The 22,625-nt window shown below is 39.7% G+C and overlaps 1 protein-coding gene across 1 annotated transcript in view; it reads right to left on the reverse strand.

Moving 5' to 3' along the window:
* Positions 1 to 22,625, reverse strand: part of fstl5 (follistatin-like 5) — a 208,602-nt gene that overhangs the window by 131,676 nt on the left and 54,301 nt on the right. The window contains exon 4 of the mRNA XM_061047595.1: positions 2,263 to 2,511. Within this exon, the coding sequence (XP_060903578.1) occupies positions 2,263 to 2,511 (249 nt within the window). The remainder of the gene's footprint in view (positions 1 to 2,262; positions 2,512 to 22,625) is intronic.

A 22,625-nucleotide genomic window follows, 5' to 3' on the forward strand; every position in this document is an offset into this window, starting at 1 on the left:
TAAGGGGGCCATTTTTGATCATCTCTATTTACAGAATCTACATAGAATATAAGAATCTGTTCTGGATTTTCAACATGAAAAGGGATCTGGATTCCGAAACGTATCAGCAGGCTTTGGTGAGGAGAAACAGTCTATGTGGACAGGAAAATCGAGGCGGGACGTTATCGGCGCTAATGACATAGCAGCCATCAGCAGAAATTATAATGATTTATTGATCTCTATAAACAGATATCTAAATAAACATGCAGCTGAGAATCAATCAGAGATCACACATTTCAGCTCGAGCCTTGTATCTGTTTGACGCTGTGTTGTTAAAGCCAATTAGCGAGCAACGGAAACACGTCTGAATTGATCAATCCGACCATCATTCAAAGAAAAGTAAAACAATGTTGTTTTCTTCTCATGAGGAAAGACTTGACAAAGCTTGCATGTTTACTTTTTACAACTCTGCATCATGATTTTCTTATTTTAGCTAACTTAATCCCAGTTAATCGCAAAAAAATCTGTTTCTTGTCCCGACTCGTACCGCTGAAGTGAAGCAGCTGTGTAACTTTGAATCTATACTGTTGAACTGAACTGACTCACTTCAGACGTTTTAAGGGCGTCATACACCGGGATGTGATGGACCGAGATTCACCGGCATGGAAAAGGAAGTCTTTCCTGGAAGCTGTTTAACCCTTACCGCTGGATTCACCAGAATCACAGAGAAATTAACGTGTGGTTCCAGAGGTTTACATCGTCGATCAGATCAGATAGGCGATGATTGCTGATTGGCTACAAGATTTTATTTTGGATAAAAATGCAGATGTAATAATGTATTCTATTGTAACTGGGCACAGGTTTACCAACAAGAGACATGGGTTTTAAAAAAGAGTAGTGCAAAATAGATTTTTTTTACCTCTGCAGTCACACTAAAGGACAGTTTGACCTGGTAAATATTTGCTGTCCTGCAAAGTATTTGATGCAAAGGATACCAATTTTAAATTCCCAAAATAACAAAGGCTACCTCCATCACCTCTGGAATATCAATGTTTTTAATACCGCGTCTTTTTTTTGTTCAATCCACACAAAAACATTTGAGTATGAACTGATAATTTGCATGTCCACCATGAGTTTTGTTAGGGACTATTTCTTGGCTGCAAAAAGTCATTTCTTTTCTGTTTCCCCTTGTTGCTTGGCAGCTGCTTAATTAGTGACCTCTAGGTGTGTTTGAAGGCAGATTAAGTTATCTTCAGATTCATCAAGGCTACATGTTTTTCTTATTTCAGTCCCTTTGCTACGGCCAATTTCTCAAAATGCCAAGAAAAAGATGTTCCATTTTACACACTGGTTGCAAATTCTATACAGTTTGGAAGAATAAGTGTAAGACGTCAAATAACCCCGATGAAGGCCACAAGCCGAAACGCGTCCGTCTAATAAAATTGATCAAGTTGAGATTTGTACTGCATGTGTTGATGGAGCTTTTTTCACTCTCCATGCACCTCATAGTTGGTGAAGTTGTGAAGAGGTCAAAAAGCTCCATTTGTGTTGCTGTAGCTTTTTTACTCTTCATGCACCCAAATAACCTTACTCTTCTTCTAAGAAAAATAAGCAAAACACAGCAAAGCAAACTTTTCACACTCAAATCACTGCTTGTGGTTGAGGTTAATATCTATCTATGTTGGAGGACTAACTCAATACCCCGTTAAGATCCAAGGAAAACCTTTATGTTTGTAGGCCAAAATGAGACTTTGACTCTTTCTTTTGATGGTTGGTCAACTGGCAAAGACACTGGTGGAGTAAACTAGCTTAGCATTCACATTTTCTTCCGCTTGATTAAGCCTCCTGCTGACAGATTTTTCATTTTTTTAATATTCTTTTACGCTGAAAAGTCATTAATTAATCTTATTAGTTTTAGTCTTAAAAAACTTAGTCTTAATTCACCTTCATTTCCATTTTCCTTGAGGTCATGTGTAACCTCGCTGCATTCATGTACAGCTCAATTGGTCAGAAAGGCACTAATACCGCCCAGGGCAAAGCATGTGTGTCCCACTGGGGTACCTATAGACTGCATATGTTGGATGACATCATAGTGTGCACTTTGTAGGTCATTTCCTTTATTCTAGTATAATAATATAATATAGTATATTCTAGTATCTAGACTGGGGGTAACCTTACTTTTCAAACTGAGAAACAGCTTTCAGGGTATGCAAATGCTAAATGTGCACAGAGCGATCTTTCTCACTCATATCCTCCACTAGAGAAGGGTCACATGACTCTTACCTTTGTAGAAGCACTCCTCGCTGTGCATGATGGTAATCTTGTGTCCTCGGAGACAGGAGGCCCGGTGGAGCTCGCAGTGGTTCTGGTACAGCTTCCCATCTGAACCGCACACGGGTTTATAGTGTGGCTTGCAGTGATCCAAGCACTTACACTCTCCTTGGTCGGTGTCATGGTTGACCACACAGTGACGCCCCAAGCCACAGTACTTGTGTTCACATGGACCCGGCAGGCCAGGGTGTCCCATAAAACCTGCAGAAAATCACACAGGGAGCAAAGGAAAATAAAGGTTACATTTCGCCTCGCTGTCAATCTACACGTGCAGAGACAAACCTTTAAAACAGACAATTTTAATTACATGGATTCATTGTATTTTCCAGGCTGTAAACCTTATACGTCACTTCTTATGTGCATTCAAAAGGAGGCTCTGTCATTTAGAGGCTTTTTTAAAATCAGTTTTTGAAGGACACTGCTGAAACTTCTGACAAGTATGCTACAGTATCAGTAACACCTGCACAAAATCATCAAACAAAGTCAAAGTCATCTATGATGTCAATTTTTGCCAAATGCTTGACATACAGAAAAATCGAGAAAAAAATGTCTCTAGAAACCACGGTGCAAGCTGGTAAAAGTATAACAAGATTTAAAAAAGAAGATATAAAATCTCAGGGGGGAGAGGTGGAGGAGAGGGTAGAGAGTTCCGCTTCCTGACAGCTCGGTGGATGAAACTGTTACAGTTATATTATAAGATCTGCCGTGTTTCCTGTCTCCCACTCTCATTTGATTAACTTAAAGTCTAAGCTTTAAAATGATGATGTAGTGAAGTTAAAACAAGGAAATGTACAAAATATTAGTATAGATGAATCTACAGACTCATTTCCTTTATCTATGTATGACTGTGCAGATCTTGATTTATTTATCCTTTTTATAAATTAAATAGAAAATCATCAATATCTTGAGTATGTGACTTGTTATTAAATTGAAAAAAGAAATTGCTTCTTTTCTTGTCAATTCAATTTATCTTAGCAGCTCTAATGCTCCAAATGTAACTGTGTTCTTATAAAGTCATATTTGCTGTACAAGTCACCTTTAAAAAAGAATCAGTTGTTTTTTAATTTCATGGAGAAAGCCACAAAAAAATCTGTTAACAAGAAAATAAATAATCGTTTAAAAAAAACAAAAAACCTGTTACATCCAATGGAGTATTTTTGAAAGATGTTCTTCAATCATTGCTTTATCTCTTGGAAATATTTTATTATTTCACCTCTTTAAACAGCAACAACTCATTCAACTCAGTCTTAGAAGATCTTCAGTTTAAGCTTTTTGATTAACTCACAGTTTACAGCTCATCATCTGTTTACAAGAGGACAAAACAAGCAATCGGTATACTTAAAACGTCAGGAGACAAAAAGGTGGGGCGCTGAGTAGCCTAGCGATTACTGTATGTGGTTGCTGTGGGTCAGTGGGGCGGCGTTGGCTAAGTTGGTGGATTCAGTTGTCTCCCAACTGGAAGTCAGGGGTTTCGATCCCCAGCTCCTGCAGCTACATGTCGTTGCGTCCTTGGACTAGACACTTAACCACAAGTTGCTCCCGCTGCTTTGGCGACAGTGTATGAATGAGAATGAATGGGATTATGGTCTCTCTACACTCTACCATCAGTGTGTGAATGTGTAGGTGTGACATGTGGTGTGAAAGCATAGTCAGAAGACTAGAAAAGTGCCATACAAGCTCAAGTCCATTTACCATTTATGTCATGTGACTCATGACATAGAGGCTATAGCTCTCATCGCAGCGACCACGTCCTATCCAGGCTATCCAGTAACAAAAGGCTGGAAAAATAACCTTTAAAAAAAAAAAACACACAAAAAGGTAAGGAACTGGGTCTGTTTACCTTTAATTTACCCTCTATGTTGCTGTGAGTATCCCACTGTGAGTTTGCCTTCAGAAAGTCTCCACAGTGAGGAGGTTCGGGTGTTGCAGCAACAAACACCTTCTCTCAGAAAGTGACCTTCATAATGAGAGGGCATGACTTATCAGGGTGGAATTCATTTTGTCCAAGGACTGAGGGAGTTTGAGGGGTTTGGAATGAAAAGCAAAGCTAAATCAAACGTGAGGAAAGTGTCCTTGCGCAAGACATTTTTATTCCAAGCCTGCAGTTCTTCTGGGGGGTGCAGTTCTGCAGCAGACCCTGAACTCCAAACACTGCGCGGAGGAGGCAAGAAAAAAGGAGAAATTCTCTATGGGGATTAGAGAAGTAGCAGGAAAAAATAAGGTGCAAAACATTGCATCTTGTATGATGTTTGGGAAGTCGAGAGGAAAAATATATGAAAAGAAGAGACATGCAGACGTTCTGGAAAGATGACTCCATTCAATGGAAGTTTTTCTTTCTGAAGAATTGTTTCTTATAAGAATCGATCTGCCTGATTTTCTTCTCATTTTGACCTGTTTGAACTAATGAGTCTTGAAAGGCCACAGGTCAGTCAGCACAGTGACCCAAATCAAGTACAGTCTTTGTGCCTGCAGCTTGCTCACACTTTTAGGGCTTTCATACTTGCAGAAATCTACTTAAAAAACTCAGGATATTTCCAGGAGGAGCTGTATGTGTGAACGCAAACAGCCACATTTTTTACTCAGACTTCACCCAGAGTTTCTCCTGCCAAATAGTATTTTTCCCGCAGCTAGTCCGAGTGAGCTGATGTGAGAACGCAGCAGGATATTCTCCGGAGAATTCACCTCCAGCCAATAGGAGGGGGTGGTGACGTTTATACACTGTGACTGCGGCGCGCTGCATAGAGTGTCTGCACGCGACATACTCTTAATTAAACGGCTGCATTATGTTTTCTGTTCTCCAGTATGTTCCTCTCCGCTCTTTTATGATGTTGTCATTCCGTTGGACTACATGTAGGATTGATATAAAGGCACATAGTCTCATTATAGCGTTTTGCTTTGTTTTCTACTTCTGCGTTGTACTTTGAAGTCTTACCTCAGGAGACCCCCTGCTCCCCCTCCTGTCTGAAAGGGATAGTCTCCCACTGTGAGGAGCATATGTTAACAGCCAGGTTGGGATAATATCATGAGCAGTCCTCCTGAAATGATCTAGATATTTTCCTGGAGTGCATAATGTGAAAACGGCTTTAGACTGCCTTTGAGTGATGCTGAAGAAAAGCAGTATGATGAGAATGAAGTCGGTTGTGGAAAACAGTCAAAATGATGAGAGTAAAAGCCTCTCAAGGCTGCACTGTAACATTAAATAAACACATAAGGCTCTATTGGAAATGATTACAGGTTAGTCCACTGCTTATTCTATTTGTGTAAAGGTCAATGCATTCACAAGTGTTCACACAGTCCTTTAGAAAAACTGCCAAAGTAATGAGATTACAATAAAAATATACGCCTTGTCATTTCCTCTTTTATAGCCTTTTCAGACGGAGCCCTTTTTAATGGCCGCTATGAAAGCTGTAATGTTCATCACATCACATGTCCACATTCCTACACACAAAGACTCACTCACGTTCAGCGTATAGATGAATGAAAGCTCTGACACCACAGACGCCGCTGCGCCACAGCAAACAGCCTCATGAAACTGTCTTATGAATTCATTTTTAATGAAGACAAAATAAATCACATAACACGCCTAATGCATAATAAGCAAACGACATAACGCTCTATCACCGTGAAAGGATCACACAGAGGAGACAGACCTTAGAAGAAGACATGGGGGGTTGACATGGAAACATTAGATCAGGCTGTCATTTGTTGGGCCTGAACGGTTTCTGATTAAACCCGGAAAACCAGCAAAGATGTTTCCATGCTCTGAGCAGAGAAGTCAGGATACATTAATCTTTAACTTTGATACCATAAAAATCAAAAGATATCATTAACTGACAGGCAGATAGGAGAGTGGACAGAGTAGGAAATCAGGAGAGAGAGAGAGAGAGAGAGAGAGAGAGAGAGAGAGAGAGAGAGTGGGGAATGACATGCAGCAAAGAAGTCACAGGTCGGACTTGAACCCAGGCCAACTGGTTCAAGCTCCAACTGGGGCACTGACTCATACAGGGGTGGCCTGTGCGCACAAACACACACAAATAAATCTAAATTATTTACCGTGTCTAACCTCATTAATAATTTCTACTGTATAACACAAGATAACGGCAACATTAGCTTAATTTTTTTCCGAACACAAAAATAAGATGTATGTTCAAAGTCCCAATTTAAAGTACTTAAAAATGTCTATGCAAACTCCTGCACAGTCTAACTTGGGACAATGATCCTGACACATTGCCAGTAAGTTCTCTTCAAATAAGGCATTACTTTTTCCCATATTGTCTTGTGATACATATATTTTTTTATTTATAATCTAAAATACAAACAGAAGAAACTATTCTACATTGACATGTAAAGAAAACTACCTGCAGCCTTCTGCAAAAAAGATCAAATAGTTGGTTTTGACATAAGCCCCGCCTCTGACAGGGCAGGTAGCAGTTAGGCATTGTTTGAGTGGCACCTGGGGCGGCGAATCAGATTTCTGACCACCCCTGGTCACCAACTCTGCTCACATCCTTAATTTAGGCCATCAGCGCCCCTTTACAATTTGTTTTTTTTAAGTCTAAATAAGTTTGATGGAAACAAAGCCAACAAGACTATTTTTAAAAATCTTTTTCAGCATAAAAAACTAAAGTTTAAACAAAACTATCTTCAGAAAAGTTCAATGCCACTGCAGAGTATTCATAATGAAAATATCTGCAAATATAAATGTCAATTTTTTATTTGTTTTGCTTACAATACAGACTCCTAGAACCTGAGGCAAGGTTATAATTGTAATGGTTATTTCTTCTAAACTCAAAGCTGTTTATATGAGAAATGGCTGTGCAGGTCTTTGTTAAATATGAATCAAATTGACGCTGTGGTGATGCATGAAGAATCATTCAAAGCAGCCTGACAATGTTACAACACATGCACGTGAACAAACTGTTTTCAGAGACATTCTCCAACACGTGTTAGAATAAAAAAAAAAATGACCTTCAGGTATGTTACAGGAAACAGGTTTCACTATGTCCATCTGATCTGTTGTAGACAAAAGAGAGATAAAACCTGAGGAGCACACAGAGTCAGAGTGGCATCCTCAAACTTTACTCTCACACTGCACACTCTTTGTATGCGGCGCTGACAAAATAAATATCGACTCGAGAGTGGTGCTTCGCTGCTTTAATTACAATCTATGATGCATTTGGCTTTGAGCACAATGGCTTCCTGATATATTAACTCACGCGAAAGCCAAGGCGTTCGGTGATACGCCTCAGCAAATAGTCATGGCAAGGCATTAGAGAGACGGCTTTGCTTCACATCGTGGAGTTAATATCACAGTGCCTGTCTGAGGAAACCAAAACACTTGTTATTTTGTGCACTCTTACTATTTCTACAGTGCCTCGGATAACCTGCTATAACCCTCTTTAAAATCCCTGCAGGACATCAGTGTAGAAACCAGGTGATATGAAATCCATAAATTTGGCAGAATAAATGGGTTTCAATTAAAAAGCATTCATGAATATCTGAGCCCTGTTTTAGGCTTTTAATAATAGGGTAAACAAACTGACTTTAAGTGCTAAGCCTCATTCACATCCTTCACATCTCCCCCTCACACACACACAGGGCGTGCATTATCCTGCGGCCGTCACAGAGGATTTACATGAGATACGAGTGTGTACACTGTGACCTGATTGGAGCCAGTCAATTTGCTAGTTTATTAAATCCCTGTGGTGCCCCGGCGTAATGATTATTTAGTGAATTTGTGTCGCACAGCCAGGCATCCTCTGGCACCAGCAGGGTCAACGAAGGGCGCAGTCATTTGTTATCAGCATGCACGTCCAACGGTCCGCTCATCAGCTGACATCGGAGACAAAATGAGGGATTGTGCGGCGCCATTCATTGACGACCTATTACGCCTCGGAGCGTGGAGGGAAATACACGATGCTCATGGAGCTCAATGTGATCCTGAGGGTTGTTATGAAAACCTTCAGCAGAGTAACATGACAGTATGATGTGATGTGATACAACACTGTGCGTTAAATATAATGATGTAGAATTTCCCCCGACAGATGCGTGCTTTGGCTGTACAACAGAGAAGTCTATTTTTAACCCGTTAGAAACTGCAATATGTTAGTAAACTATCATTCTTTCTTAAGCTGCGGCACGGCCAGAACACTGCCTGATACAAGACGACAACAAAAACACCAAGAGAAGAAATTTCTATTTTTAATTTTCAACTGATTTTTAAATTAAAGACCACACCAAACATGCATTTAGCTGGGACCCAACTATCAGTGTGACTCATTTACTCTTCTGCTTGGATAAACTACGAGCACAAACGTAACAATGGAAAAGATGTAAACAACCTCTTTTTGTGGTCTGAAAGGTATGATTGTATCAAAGACTTATTTACAGTTTACTGAGATTCTCTCATTTTTAACATCCATCCATCCATTGTGTGGCAGCTAGTGGGAGCTATTAACACGCAAAGACTTGGAGGGTTGGTGGCCGAGTGGTTAGTTCACCCGCCCCATGTACAGAGGCTGTTGTCCTCAACAGCCTGGGTACGAATCCGACCTGTGGCTTCTTTTCCGTATGTGATATCTAACTCTGTCCACTGTCCTGTCTCTCAAACAAAAGCCCCCAAATTAATATAACAAGAATAAAGGAATAAACTGTTTCAGAAGCTCAAATACCCGAGTTTTTTTAAGGTAATGATAATTAATTGTTTAACACAGATTTACCTGGCAACTGTTCAAGAGCTGTCCATGACTTAGATGGAAAACTGTGGCATGCAATCACATTGACTGTGAGAAAAAAATATTAATAAATATATTGAAATAGAAAGACGACATCTTTGGTACTTATAACTGCATCATTCTATCTACCAACTGAGCCACAGATGTCTCAAAATAGGAAGACAACTTAAATACTTGCATAATAACTGCAACTTTAAATTGAACATTTACATTACAGCAAATCGTTCCTTTAACCTTAAAGTCTTTCTATGTGATTTTTCACATTTAAATATAATATAAATCAAGTATATCCTCTGAAAATAACTCTGTGAGTCATGACTGTCTACAATGGGTGTAACACCCGAGTCCCACTGTCTGTGATGTTTTCAGAGTTTTCAGAGTCCTATCTTCAATTTGTTTACATCGCCCGGACGGCCGGCTGACTCCTCCCCTCGTGTTTAAAAGTTGTTTAATTGAGGGACTAGAAAAAAGAAGAATAACATACTGTACTCACTGCTTAACTGTGTTTCTAGATCACTCTCATTTCAGGTAAATTTACATGCAGTGTGAAGATACAAGCATAATAAAGATCGCTAGCATTAGCATGCTAACACAACAATGCACCGCGAGTTGTTTTGGTTTCATGTTGGTGCTCAAGGGGCGACATCTACTGGATCAAAAAATCGCATATAAAGCCTTTAAACTTTTTGCACATCCATAACCTTGTTTGAAGAAGTTTTACAAAAACAACAACAACAAACCAGCACCAGAACTGTGGTGTGCAGAGAAGCTTCAGTGGTCAAAGAAAATGAGCCTGAATTGTCTCATTAAAAACAAAGCAGGTGGAAAATGTGCCGGGTGCAGGTAAAATGTTGACCTTTAGTCAGAGTGTGTATGCAACATCAAGGTCTTGACATATGTGACTCCGGTGAGCATCTTTGAAGGGCATCAGCCGTCCGATGCATGCATAATGAGGTGAACACAGTGTAAAAGGATAACAGAAGTACTCCGACATGATCAGATTGTCGTTGCAGGAGGATGAAAGCCTCGCTATACCACAGCCGCAGACAGGTTTGAGAAGAAAAAAAAAAACACAAAGGATTTTAATGGAAACTGCCCTCCACAAATGTGCAACAACCTGCCTCTCTTTATTGTTGCCTTCTGACATCTCCTCTGCTGCTCAGGCTGAATCTAAATGCACACAAACACTTAAGCAATACGCCTCAATGTTTCCAAGTACAGTCACTCTTAGACGTGCATCTCTCTCTCTTAAAAAAAAAAAGAAAAAGCAGCACTGCGTTTCCTATTTTGTGAGTGGCTTTTCCGTCTCTATATCTAAACTAAGAACGTTTGTCTGGTAGTCATCTGATGTTTTCCATTACAGCAGCTCGGAGTCCTTTGGGAGAGAGCAGAGCGAGGTAAACAACAGTCAGAGGCCCTGAGCTCACTCGGTGCACCGAGTTAAGCTGCCCCACAAGGCCCGCGAACGACAACAAGGGGATGCAAATCAGAATGAACCACTACTAAAATAACGCTTAAAACTTCACACGGCGCATAAACATGGCCAGATTCTCTCGCACAAGCCGACACTTTGCTCGATTAAGTTCTTTGAAAGTCTCAGGTAGTTCAGCAGGTACGCACGGCTGCTCAGAGAGCTGCTGAATATTTTTAAAAAACGCACACAGAGGCTTCTACTGTAGCAGAAAGCAGTTAAGGGTATTTTTAGCCAACCTGTTGTCAAGCAAACGCAAAAGTTGATCGTTTTCACAACTAAACGGTTGACGTCATTCAATCTGTCATCAGGCCGGGGGTTTTCTCCCCCCACGATGACTGCATTAAACTGTGACCATTAGCAGTGTCTCAGGAGCATCCCGCTCCTGAATGTCACCTATTTGTAGACGATAAATCGCTGGTGACATATTTATAGAACGAGCAAGTTAATGGCCCCCAGCCTTGTGCAGCTATACAGCCAGCTTGAGACGCAGGTATGCACAAACATGTAGATATTATTGTAGACTCTCATTAAGGGAATAAACTGTGGTGCAGTTACGCCGACGGACGCTTTAACAAGCCTGTAACCAGCAGACACATTTTTCATACGACTAAACAGAAGTGTCACATAAAAACCCTTTCAAAACGGGAAGTCTTAAAGGTGTAATGTGTAGACTTTTGACACAGAAATATCATAATAATGATATAAATTAATTATAAAGTCACCAAAACTATGTTTTATTTAGTTTTTATCTCAAATATAATATTTCATTTCCAACAGTTCTCAAAGCCAGAAAATTTCTTAATTTTATAGATGTAACAGCGCCCTGTCTTTTGTGGTGGCCAAGTCAGACACAACATGTGGTATCATTGCCATGGAAACACCGGATGTTACCTCAAAGACCGCTACACAAGGAAGCGTGAGCTGCTACTGAAAGCTGCCGTACTGTTGCTGTATGTTTATGTAAATTATACTCGAACACGTACTCTTCCTCAGGTCGGTTTCGCCCGGTCGTCTTGACTACGATCAACTCGGAGTTCGTTTTCATCGGGGGTGGGGGGACGGAGTAGCAGAGAGAATCACTCCCATGATTCCCCAACAGACTCGATGTCATCTTTTGTTATTGTTTGGATGGAGAGCCCCCCCTGGTGGTGGAATTGACATACAGTACTGTGGGTTGAACACAAATTGGCTCCTCTTCTACAAAACTCTTTGGATGGTGAAAAACAAACTTTTTAAAGCAACAACAAAAAAAATATTTGTTATTTTCTTTGCTTTTACACCGTGTTTTTGTCTTTGGGCTATTGACTCCAGGTTGTGCCCAAAGCAGCTACATCCCCAAAGGTTGTACTCTACAAGTAAAATAAGCTGGAAACACCTTATTGGCTTCTACCAAATGTTAAACTACATCCACATATCAGTTTATAAATGTATTTGTCACATTAAAACAGGCTCATGAGTATACTTTTGGCTTGAAAAAACTAATGAGTTGCTGTTCAGCATACTGTTAGCTGGTACAAAATGTACCCGTAATTCATTTTAAAGTGAGAAGTTATTCAGTTTGTTTGCTGTGGCTCTGTGTTGTTATCCTTGGGCTATCAATTCCACACTCTGCTGAAGGCAGCTGCACTGCCGAAGGATGTACTCTGTAAGTACGAAATGAGCTGGAAGCAACTTTTCTGGCTTCAGCAATTTACTCAGAGAGGCTACCTGATGTTTTACTCCAAAATCTGCAGCCACCATCATGTTTGTGACTCAAGCACTCCTGTGCCTAATCGAAAGTCTGCACAGCTATAGTTATCGCTTTTTACACACGGCTGTGTATTCATTGAGCTGGTGTGTTTTGAAATATGGATACTTGACGAATGAGCACATTGAATGGCCCAGAGCTGGATCCAGTTTCAGACAGTACGAGGCACAGGTACAACCATGGATCAACATTTAAGGCTTCCAATAAGGTTTGAAGCAGGGGTTTAGTTTTTCCAAGAGATACTTTAACAAACCCTAAACCACACTCAGATAAGTAATAAGAAGCCTACAATAGATTTATGTACATAACAATAACAAAATAACAATAAAACACATTGGTTGTGTTTGACATTTTTTGGTTGATGGACTTGAGTTTAGCAACTTTATAGTCTTCTCAAAGTGCAGGTCACACCTACCCATTCACAAGTATCCATCAGTAATAACTAATCCCATTCAGACACCAACGCCACCGAAGCAGCTGGAGCAACTTGTGGTTAAGCATCTTCAAGGACACATCAGACGTGGTTAATTTCTTGCTCATTGCACACTGCACTTTCACTTTTATCACTTTTATCTGGATGCTGGTGCGTCTCTGCTGTGCTTTCATGTTTTATGTTTTATGTATTTATGCACCTAATGTTAGTCGGATTATGTCTTAGCGTTGTCTATTGTATGTTTCCGGCTGCAAACAGATTTCCCTGCGGGGACAATAAAGATACCTTTGACCTTTGCAGGACTTGAGGCTCGAACTTCAGGTTAAGAGACGACCGATTCTACCAACCGAGCCACATCCGCCCCTTCTGTGATGAAACATGTCCTCTATTTATTTTCAAGTGAAAAATGGTTCAGTTTATTATGTTTGGCTGTTGTTGCGACCTTGGGGCTTTCAATCCCATCTTGTGCCTTGAAGCTACTGCGTTGCCAAAGGATGTTCTCAGTAAAAATATCCTGAAAGCAAATACTTTTTTTTTGCATAGCTTCCGTTTCTTTCACATGTACAAGTGTAAATATGCATACTGTCACTTTCCCACACAGCTGTCAATTTATGTATTTCCTCTGTTAAATATATTCAGATTTATGCAGAAACGTCACCAGCAGTATCTTGGTAAGCATTCCCATTCGGATTAAACTGGTGTTTAGTAGCACTGGTTGTAAGAAAGGCAGCCAGTTTCATGCCTAACATAACTTCTTTCCTTCCTGTCCTCGAGTTGCAGACCTGCTGACAGACATGTATATAAACAACACATGTAGGTGTTGTGTTATCACCTGCTGAAAAACAATTTATCCCCTTCACTGTGTGCTAATTGCTACACTGTGACGAGACGTTAACTCCTGGTGGCATAAACAACTCGTGAACATTTTATGAGAAGCTATTTAAGGCATAAGAGCTTTTTCAACCCCTTCGGAGCTGAAATAACCCACTAAGTCTAAAACATTGATGACTTCCCTTCCACCTCAGTGACTCCGTTCCTTTGGTCTTTCATCTGAAATGCAAAATCCAAGTGAGGTCCTGTGTCATGCTTTATTTTTAGTCATTTCATAGTTTTTTCAAAGCGATCATGTGAGTGCAGGCAAACATGTGGAAATATATAATATCAGGTTTTATATGACTGGATTCACTTTTGAATTTAATTAGCTAGCATGTGTTTTTTGCATTTTCTTTAGTTCGATGAAATCTGACTATTAGCGAGCAGAGGACACAGCCTTGGCATCATTAATAAAGTGGAAGGCCTTTTTTTCCTTTTCTAATGGAAGCTGAGCTCTCCAACCTGCTGATTTGAAACCTTGCAGCCTTACTCTGCTTCTTGCTTTCTAACAATAAAAAAAAAAAAAAACGAAGCACTTGTGGTGAAGAGATAGTTTTTTTTTGCACTCACAGTTTAGACATTCACCTCTTATGCGAGATGACTGAACAGCGGGAAAGCAATTTCCTCTTTAACAGTAAAAAGTGCAGAGGTCAAAGCCACTTCAGCGCGTGCTGACAGGAGTATAGCAACAACAACGCTCCTCCTGCACCTCTAATGATCAGGTATAGAAAGGTGTTTGATCGAGATACACAGCAAAGAGGACGTATATTACATTTTTAAACAAGACAGGAGTTTCAGAGCAGGTATAGGAGGCAGTTAGAGGATAGAGAGGGGTTTTACTACCAGACATCCATCATGTAGTTCTCTACAAACATAACTGACAGCACATGAAAAGACTGCTGAGTGTTTGAAAAAATCTAACAAAACAGGCAAAACAAATCACGTCAGAATTGATGTATTTAATGCTTTCTGACACATTCTTTTAAAAGAACACTTTGCAGAGCACTATGGAGTTTTATGTAAATACAAACTATAACTGTATGAATAAACTCTCACGGAGTATTCTACACAGACATGAACAGCTACACAACATGCCCGTCCTCTATAATGCTTATTATGAAGTACCCCACTTTTGACTCTAATATTTAGTCGTTATACATCTTTGAATCACAGCAAATTAATTCTACTGCTCTGACACAGATCCATAAGGACATGAATGAATACAAATCAAATCAAATCTTTGTTTTCCCTGCAAGTTTTTGGAATAATTCAACAGCAAGAGGTTTGAACATGACTGTGCACTCTTTCTTTACTCCTTAGCCCACTTTAAATATTGCACTGGAAACCGACCGTGTTAGCAGAAATAATGTCTGGTATATTTGCCAAGATAACAGCCATTACTCGACCAAAGTGTCTTCACAAGAAGCAAGCAAGGCTGCAGCAAAACAAAGTTATACAATAACCAAAATAAGACACATTGGTAAGACACTTTATTCAGTTGAATAAATGTCTGTAAAGTCACTATTTTTTTGCTGTATGAGCTAACAAGATTACAAGTGTGCATGTCGCCAAATGAGGAGAGCCCTTTCATTTGCTTTACTCTTCCAAGTGTGTATTCACACCTGGTTCATTTTGACAAGTTTGAACACAGCAATCAAACTCTGATGCAGAACAAAACAAGTGAGCCAAGATTGCCAGGAAGAGGTGGTGTCGGCTCACTTCCAATCGAACCCTGGAGCGGATTGTTTGTAGTGAGAACACAATCAAATCAGGGACCAGAACGAATGCCTGGTTGACTCATCACACTCCAGCAGTATGGGTAAGCAGCAGCAGAAGCAGAAGCAGAGGAAGTTGTAGCCTTGTAGTTGTAGTGGTAATACGCAGTTATAGGCAATTTTGACTTGAGCTGATAATCATCATAAAAATAGCGATAGGCTATTACCTTTTGTGAGTGTTGTCAAATATGTTAATCTACCTACATATCGAGGAGTTACCTCCCCACTGCTCCAAGTCAACTCACAACTCATGCTGTTGCTAGGATAACGAGCTAACTAGCGTCTTAGAGGCGCCCAATAATGCAAAATGTGACTAGTAGACAAGGATTCTTTTACTTACTTAGTGGGGAAAGAAGGCCATGATGTAATAACGTACGGACCTGCGTTGATGTGTGCTTTGGTCCAATTGCATTGTGAACATAAAACGACCCATGGGAAAAATGCAACATCAAATAATTTTGTATCTGAATCGGAAAAAAAGCAAACACGCTGTAGGGGTAAAAACACAACAAAGACGCTGGTTTTGGAGTCGAGAATCTCAAGTCACTGCTAGCTGGTCTACCAGAGAAATTCCACTGAAGCAGTGTACTTTCTTCACAACAGTTGGTATGCAGGAACAAACAAACAAAAAAGGACTGATCATGAAACTTCAAAAGCCAGTTTTAATTCAAAGAAAAAATGAACTTCAATGTAAAGAGGAAGGCAGAACGTTCAAACCATCAGCTCTGTGTGAGTGAGGTCCAAAAGCACACCTGAGCCAGCAGACTGTTTATCTCTAGAGGTGCTGCCAAAGAAAATGAAAACAGACATCTTACAGATTACTTTGAATATCATTCAGGCCACCAGAATGATCAAATCACAAACATTGGGTTTTTCCAGCCATGAACATTTTCCTCCAATAACTTAACCCATGTTAAGGTCACTGGATGACAACAGAGCTTACCATGCAATGATGTGCGGATAATGACCATGGGAGATGGTTGATTGCGCAGAGATCATGTAATGTAGTTTTGGAATGACAGGATTATGTTCCTGGTTGGTTTTTACCATTTCCCCTGTGTAACTCTCTCTGCTTATTCTAGAGCAGTGCAAACCCATTCACCCTGTATCTCATTGATAAACAGACATTATCAGACATTATTTGGTTTATTTGGCAGACGCAGTATACATGGATCTGAACAATACTTTTCTAATGCATTGCACCACAACAATTATAGCTAATGCTAATTTCCAATGTATGTCCCTTAAAGGGCCACGAATATAAAATACATATAATATATATATAGAGAGAGAATGCTCACAAAAAGAGCTAATCCATCCATCCATCCAACTATCCATCCATCCATCCATATGTCCATGTATCCATCCATCCATCCATCCATATGTCCATGTATCCATCCATCCATCATCCATCCAACTATGCATCTGTCATCTATCCATCATCCATACAATTACACTTAAAATGTTTAAAATTACAATTTTGACTATAAAAATAAAAACTTTAGGTAATGTGATTTTGGTTAGTAACCTCACAGCAGTGTGAAAAGGAAACATTTGGCTGTTTCCTGGTTAATGTGCTCAGGAAGCTAATGTCTAGTTGAAGATTACAGACTTAGTTATGCACTGTGACTGTAGCTCTAGAAAAATACCTTTCATTTCAAAGAGGGGGAAACATTTAATCACCATTTGTTTTCTAATGTAGCTCATCTTTTTAAAGCTTGTGTGTTCAGGTAGTGGAGATTATTAGACCTTCTGTGATCACTGTACTGTCTCAGCCAACAAAATGAGATTACAGATGCTAATTTAATCTTTTGATTAAATTCAAACTGAATTACATATTCAGTACTGTGGTCGCTTATATAACTGTTTAAAGCTAGATCTTATTAAATTCAATACAGAGAATGAGAGGATTCAGATTTTAATCAATACTGGATTTCTATTCATTCAAGAACAGCCCTCTCAATGTTTTGGTACTGTTTTAAAGAAAGGACTTTTTAACATGAAAGATACTTTACTCTCTCCAGCAAGTTAAAAAGGATTTCAATGTTTTTATTGGATATTTCTGTAAACTCACTCCAATAGACATTGCTTTGTTTGTCATGTGAAGGCAGTGTAGCTAAGACTTTAACTAATGGAATAAAATCTACCCTGCACATCCATCACTCTCATGTGCACCTGCTTTTTTTTAGTTACTATGCTTTTTAGCCTCTTGTGTCAGGTGTTTGAATATGCTGTGATAAAGATAGTCGACTCATCACCTTCACATGGCTCAGCAGATTCTACAATATTTATTACATTTGCCTACACTGAGGTTGCATAACTTGTAATGTAATGTAAAAACCTGAGTCATGTAAAAATAAAACACTACACAAATATATTGAATTTCTGGAAAAAAAAAAAAAAAGACTAAAAGAAATGTGTTCCATCCACCCGCTCACAGTGTTCATGCAGCATGCGTGCTGGTCTCTGGTGGAGTGCATGTGCTGGAGTGTGAATATGAGAGCACCTGGCAGCCACTTGGCAACTTTCCGTCCCATTTCATTCCCTCGACTAATGACTGAACGTGGGCCCGGCTCCTCTCTCTCACTCTGTCCACATCAGGATGCAGCTCTGAGAGCGTTTCCACCAACAACCCCATTTGTCAGAGATTGCAGACTAATTGTAAGCACCCCACGCTACTACCCATCTCTACTTCACATTACACTGAGCGGAGTGTTAAGTGGTTAAAACAGCAAACCACAGAGGAGCATATTTTTTAGCATATTTCATACTTTGTGGTTTGCTCGTTGTGCGATGATAGTTTCAGCTGATTGTGTAAATAAGAGTAATTATCTTTTTTAAGTATCCAGTATTACTACTTCCTACTCACTACAGGCCAGCCTGATTGAGACTCTTATGGTGCATTTATGTGGTGTCGGGCATATCGGAAAAAATTGTTTTAGGAGTTGTGAAATGCACATGAACACCTGCTCAAGTCGGAACAACAACTCGGAAACTAATTAGCCGCCCAACTTGTCGACTTGACTTCAGAATCGTCATCACATGGGGGACAAATTTTACGTATTTCCCATCAACCTTTTGCTCAAATATGACTTGTAACAGTTACGTTCCACAGATCCCCTTTTTAGTTTCCCAACTCTGAGACTTAGACCTCCCCGAGTAGCACATGAATGCAGCATTACTCTCTCTCAGCTGGGCCTGCTGCAAACCACCTCAGACTTTCCAATAACCTCGATACTGCACTCATCGCGAACGTCATGCATTATCACTCACACAGAAATTTCAGATGTGACTGATTTATCATACTAAAGATAATTTATCTGTGTGTTGCTTCCGTCTTTGTTACCAGCCTTGCATGAGCCAGGTGGTAAAATTCCCTTTAGACTAGTCGACTCGTCTAAATTTACATTTCTGTTTAATCCACACATTGAAGTAGTTCCTTGTGTTTTTATAGTAAGTGTTACAACTGAAGATAAAATTTACATAGAAAAGAAATAGATCTGTACTTCAGTGGCTTTATGCTGCTTCAATACACTCTAATATATTACTATTTTGCTTACACAATGAAAAGTTTAGAAAGAAAATTCATCCACTCCAAAGGATTGCCATGTTCAGCGCTTCAAAGCCAAATGGTCATAATGGTAAAAGCTCTCTGTGCAGTGGTGTAGTGCAGGGTGCACACAGGTATACAGACTATATCCACTTCAGTCTCCATAAGGTATACCCACTTCTTAATATTAACTGATTACTTAGATTGAAAAACCAAAAAAACAAACTATCAGAGTTAGTACACTGGTGCATCAATGCATGATCCCCAACACTGCTCAGGAAAAAAGGAATAGTTCACTCAAAATGCATCATTATGAAGTGGTCTCAGCCTTTAGTCTGATTGTCTTCTGTGGCTTATGTTCATTTCATAACATTCCCTAGTCCCTTAAGTCAAGCAGCATAAATCGAGTTGAAAAGGTTCAAAGATAAAAGGCCCATTGTTGAGGGGAACTAAATATGCAAAAGTACCTAACATGTCTCTGTTTATAACAGAGGATGTTTATCCTCTGCTGGACCGGCCCCTTAAAGAAAACATTGGGGAACAGTTTAGAGCAGTGTTTCTCGACTGGTGGGTCGGGACGCAAAAGGGGGTCGAGGAGCTGTTTTCAGTGGGTCACGAACATGTGACTGAAAAAAAAACATGTCAAAACGTTTAAGAAGCGCTCTTAAAACATGTTGATTTTGTTCCTTGTTTCGTACCATGTGAGGTCCAAATTGCACAATTTTTCTTTCAATACATCTGATTGGTGGAAAAAATATCAGAAATTTGGGTCACTACAGTATTTTCATGAAGGAGTTGGTGGTGGGTCCTTATGCTAGACCAGTTGAGAACCACTGGTTTAGAGTATACCCACTGCGTCTGTGTGTTCATGGTAATACTGCAGGGAGGTTTTAAAGTTAACAAATAAATACCTCTAAAAACATGAAGTACAGAGAAACATTGACGAAGATTCGATTAGCTTCTCTCCATAAAGGACGACACACGGATGAGGAGTATTTTCAGAAGAGAAACACAGGAATTTAAAATCACCAGAACAAGGTTGATCAAAATGATACACCTTTGTGCACACTGCACAGCAATCACATAAAAGTATAGTCATTTTTTGTCAAAGCAATAGGATCTTTCATTTTGTGATGAAACCTGTTTGATTCTGTGTCTCTGCCCTCGGCCGAAAAGCTAGAGAGAGAGGGCCAGAGGCTTTTGTTATTTAGACTTCTGAGGGTTATACTGTTTAAACTCAATAGGGGGGCTTTTTTCAAAAGGGCAGGAAAAGAAATACACTGTCACTGAAACACAGCACATGAGCTGAGGAGTGAAGAGCTTAACGCACACACTGCTCGTCTCTGACGGAAAACAAACAGCAGAAGAGATTTTTTTTTTCTCTCCATGATGAAACACATAAAAGGCTGTCTCAGAATTCAGCTCAACGAGGAATGCAAAGAAACAAAAAATTGCAGCTGTGTTGTTTTTCCTTTCCACTAACGGCAACGATGAGCTTGAACCCCCTGCTGAGAGGAGTACTACACAACAAGACGAGAGAGTACCGTCAGTCTAAAGGACTTCTAAACATCACTCAACATGCAAACAGAGATACTAACCATAGGTACTAAAGAGGGAAGATCATCTGGAATCTGAGTGTTTTATAGAAACACTGAGACCTCAGCTGTTTTCACTCACTCTCTCGGGTTATTTACTCCAAATGCTGCTCAGATTATAAGACTGTTGTGGCTGCTTTGAGGCGATTAACGTCAAGCTTCTGGAAAGGAGCTGGCTAGACTTTTTAAGAAATCTTACGTAATGTTTTCTTCTGTTTGAAGACACCAAGGCTTAAGAAGTCACTTTTACTTTGAACCTAACGCACTGATGGCTAAAATAAAATATGAACGGGCTTTCTTATGGAGTATAACTTCATGTTTGGACACTGTCGCGAGGGGGGCCTGCCGCTCAGATAAAAAGGAAACATTAAAGTTAATCTTGGCAGGGAGCGGGGAACCGTCCTTCAAGATAATGTTCTCTTCCTGCGATTACTGTGTCGACCTTCATGTGGACGGAGAGAGAAAAAAAAAAAAAAAGGAATCACTGCCATTGCCAAGCCTTCATCATTATCGGCTGTAAGTACTGCAGGTTGGTGCAGATCACTAAGAATTATTGATGTATCTCAATTACATTCGTCTCGCTCCATTTAATTCTACATATTCAGAAATGCTTTGCCAAAAAAGATTACGAGTATCAACATCCTGGGAGTCGTTCATGAGCCGAGGATGAGTGTGGACGGTGATATTGTTGATCTTGCTAAGTGTGTGGCCCGTTATGCTTCCTTTGGCAGTACTGATGATCGCCATGACACCTATCACTCCCTTTTATACCCTTGTGTACGTTATTATTTTCAAATAAGCGCTTTAATGTCCTTTGAGTGTTCATTAAGCAATTCAAAGACCTTAGAATAAATTGCATGTCATAATAGTTAACTGCGGTACAGCTTGTGAATATGTTTGTAATGGTGTTGGACCTTAAAATTCTATCAGCATTAAAAGTTTATTTCTAAGCCGGGGGGGAAGACGTTTGGTTTGAGTCTTTAGATAGATGTTTTTTTATTTGACATGGACGTCAAAATGACACTAGGGGCGAACCAGATGCATCATTTCAATGTTTTAGCACATATGCTAATTCTCAAAACTTGCCCACAGGTATTTCAAAGTAATAATAATGAGAGTTAATATTACCGTCTCAAAATTTTAGCTGTGTTTTTAAACTGTTTATAGGTTTCATTAAACTGCACATTGGTATCTATTCTTATTCCTGCATGGGTTATGTAAAATGTCTTTGTATAGGTCTAATTCTTAAATGCATGGGTTTAATTTGTATCTATGTTTCTTTAAATCTTTTAGAGGTTAATATGGGGGGGGCAGTGGTTGTTGTTTAGATGAAACCAATATTTCATGTCATGCATGTTTCTGTGAGCTGCTACTGGATGCTTTGAATTTCCTTTGAGATCAATGAATTGTCTATCCATCCATCAATCCACCTACCTACCTACCTACCTAACTATCTGCCTGCCTGCCTACCTGCCTGCCTACCTACCTACCCACCTACCTACCTACCCACCTATACATCCAACCATCCATCCTGTTTAAAAACTGTTCCAGGCTACTTTGGATTTCAAATCTGGACACTAAAACGCAATTGAATTAAAAGTAACATTTGGACCATTTATAGTCTTTCCTTCGTCTCTCTTCCTGAGACAAACAAGAAATGTCTACATTTTAACTGGATATCAGGACAGGTGTTTGAAGCTCATTTAAAAAGAAAGAAATCAAATGTTACAAGTCCAAAACATTCAGTCTTTCATGAGTTTTCTGTGGATCAGTTCTAAACCACTCCAACAGATGCCTCCTCCAGTTGCTCAGAAACATTTTTTTTTTTTTTTACTTTACACCAGACAGTGATCGGAGTCAAACAGATAACTTGTTAATCGAAATGAGTATCCAGGGGTGAGAGCAGCCGAGCCAACGCACTTCCTGCCATTTGTGAGAACACTATTTGAACAGTAATTTCTCACAGATAGAAGCTCGTTAGAAGTCTGTGGTGTGCAGGCAGGAAACATTTCAGTTGTTCAATTATGGCTCACAAGTCACAGAGTTCTGCTGCTTTATATTCTGTCTGACTTACACCTGAGACATCAGGTGTTAAGACACTTAACGAGCTAGTGTGACGGAAACTACTGTGGGC

The sequence above is a fragment of the Labrus mixtus genome, chromosome 10 (assembly GCF_963584025.1).
Source record: "Labrus mixtus chromosome 10, fLabMix1.1, whole genome shotgun sequence".
Taxonomy (NCBI): Eukaryota; Metazoa; Chordata; class Actinopteri; order Labriformes; family Labridae; genus Labrus; species Labrus mixtus.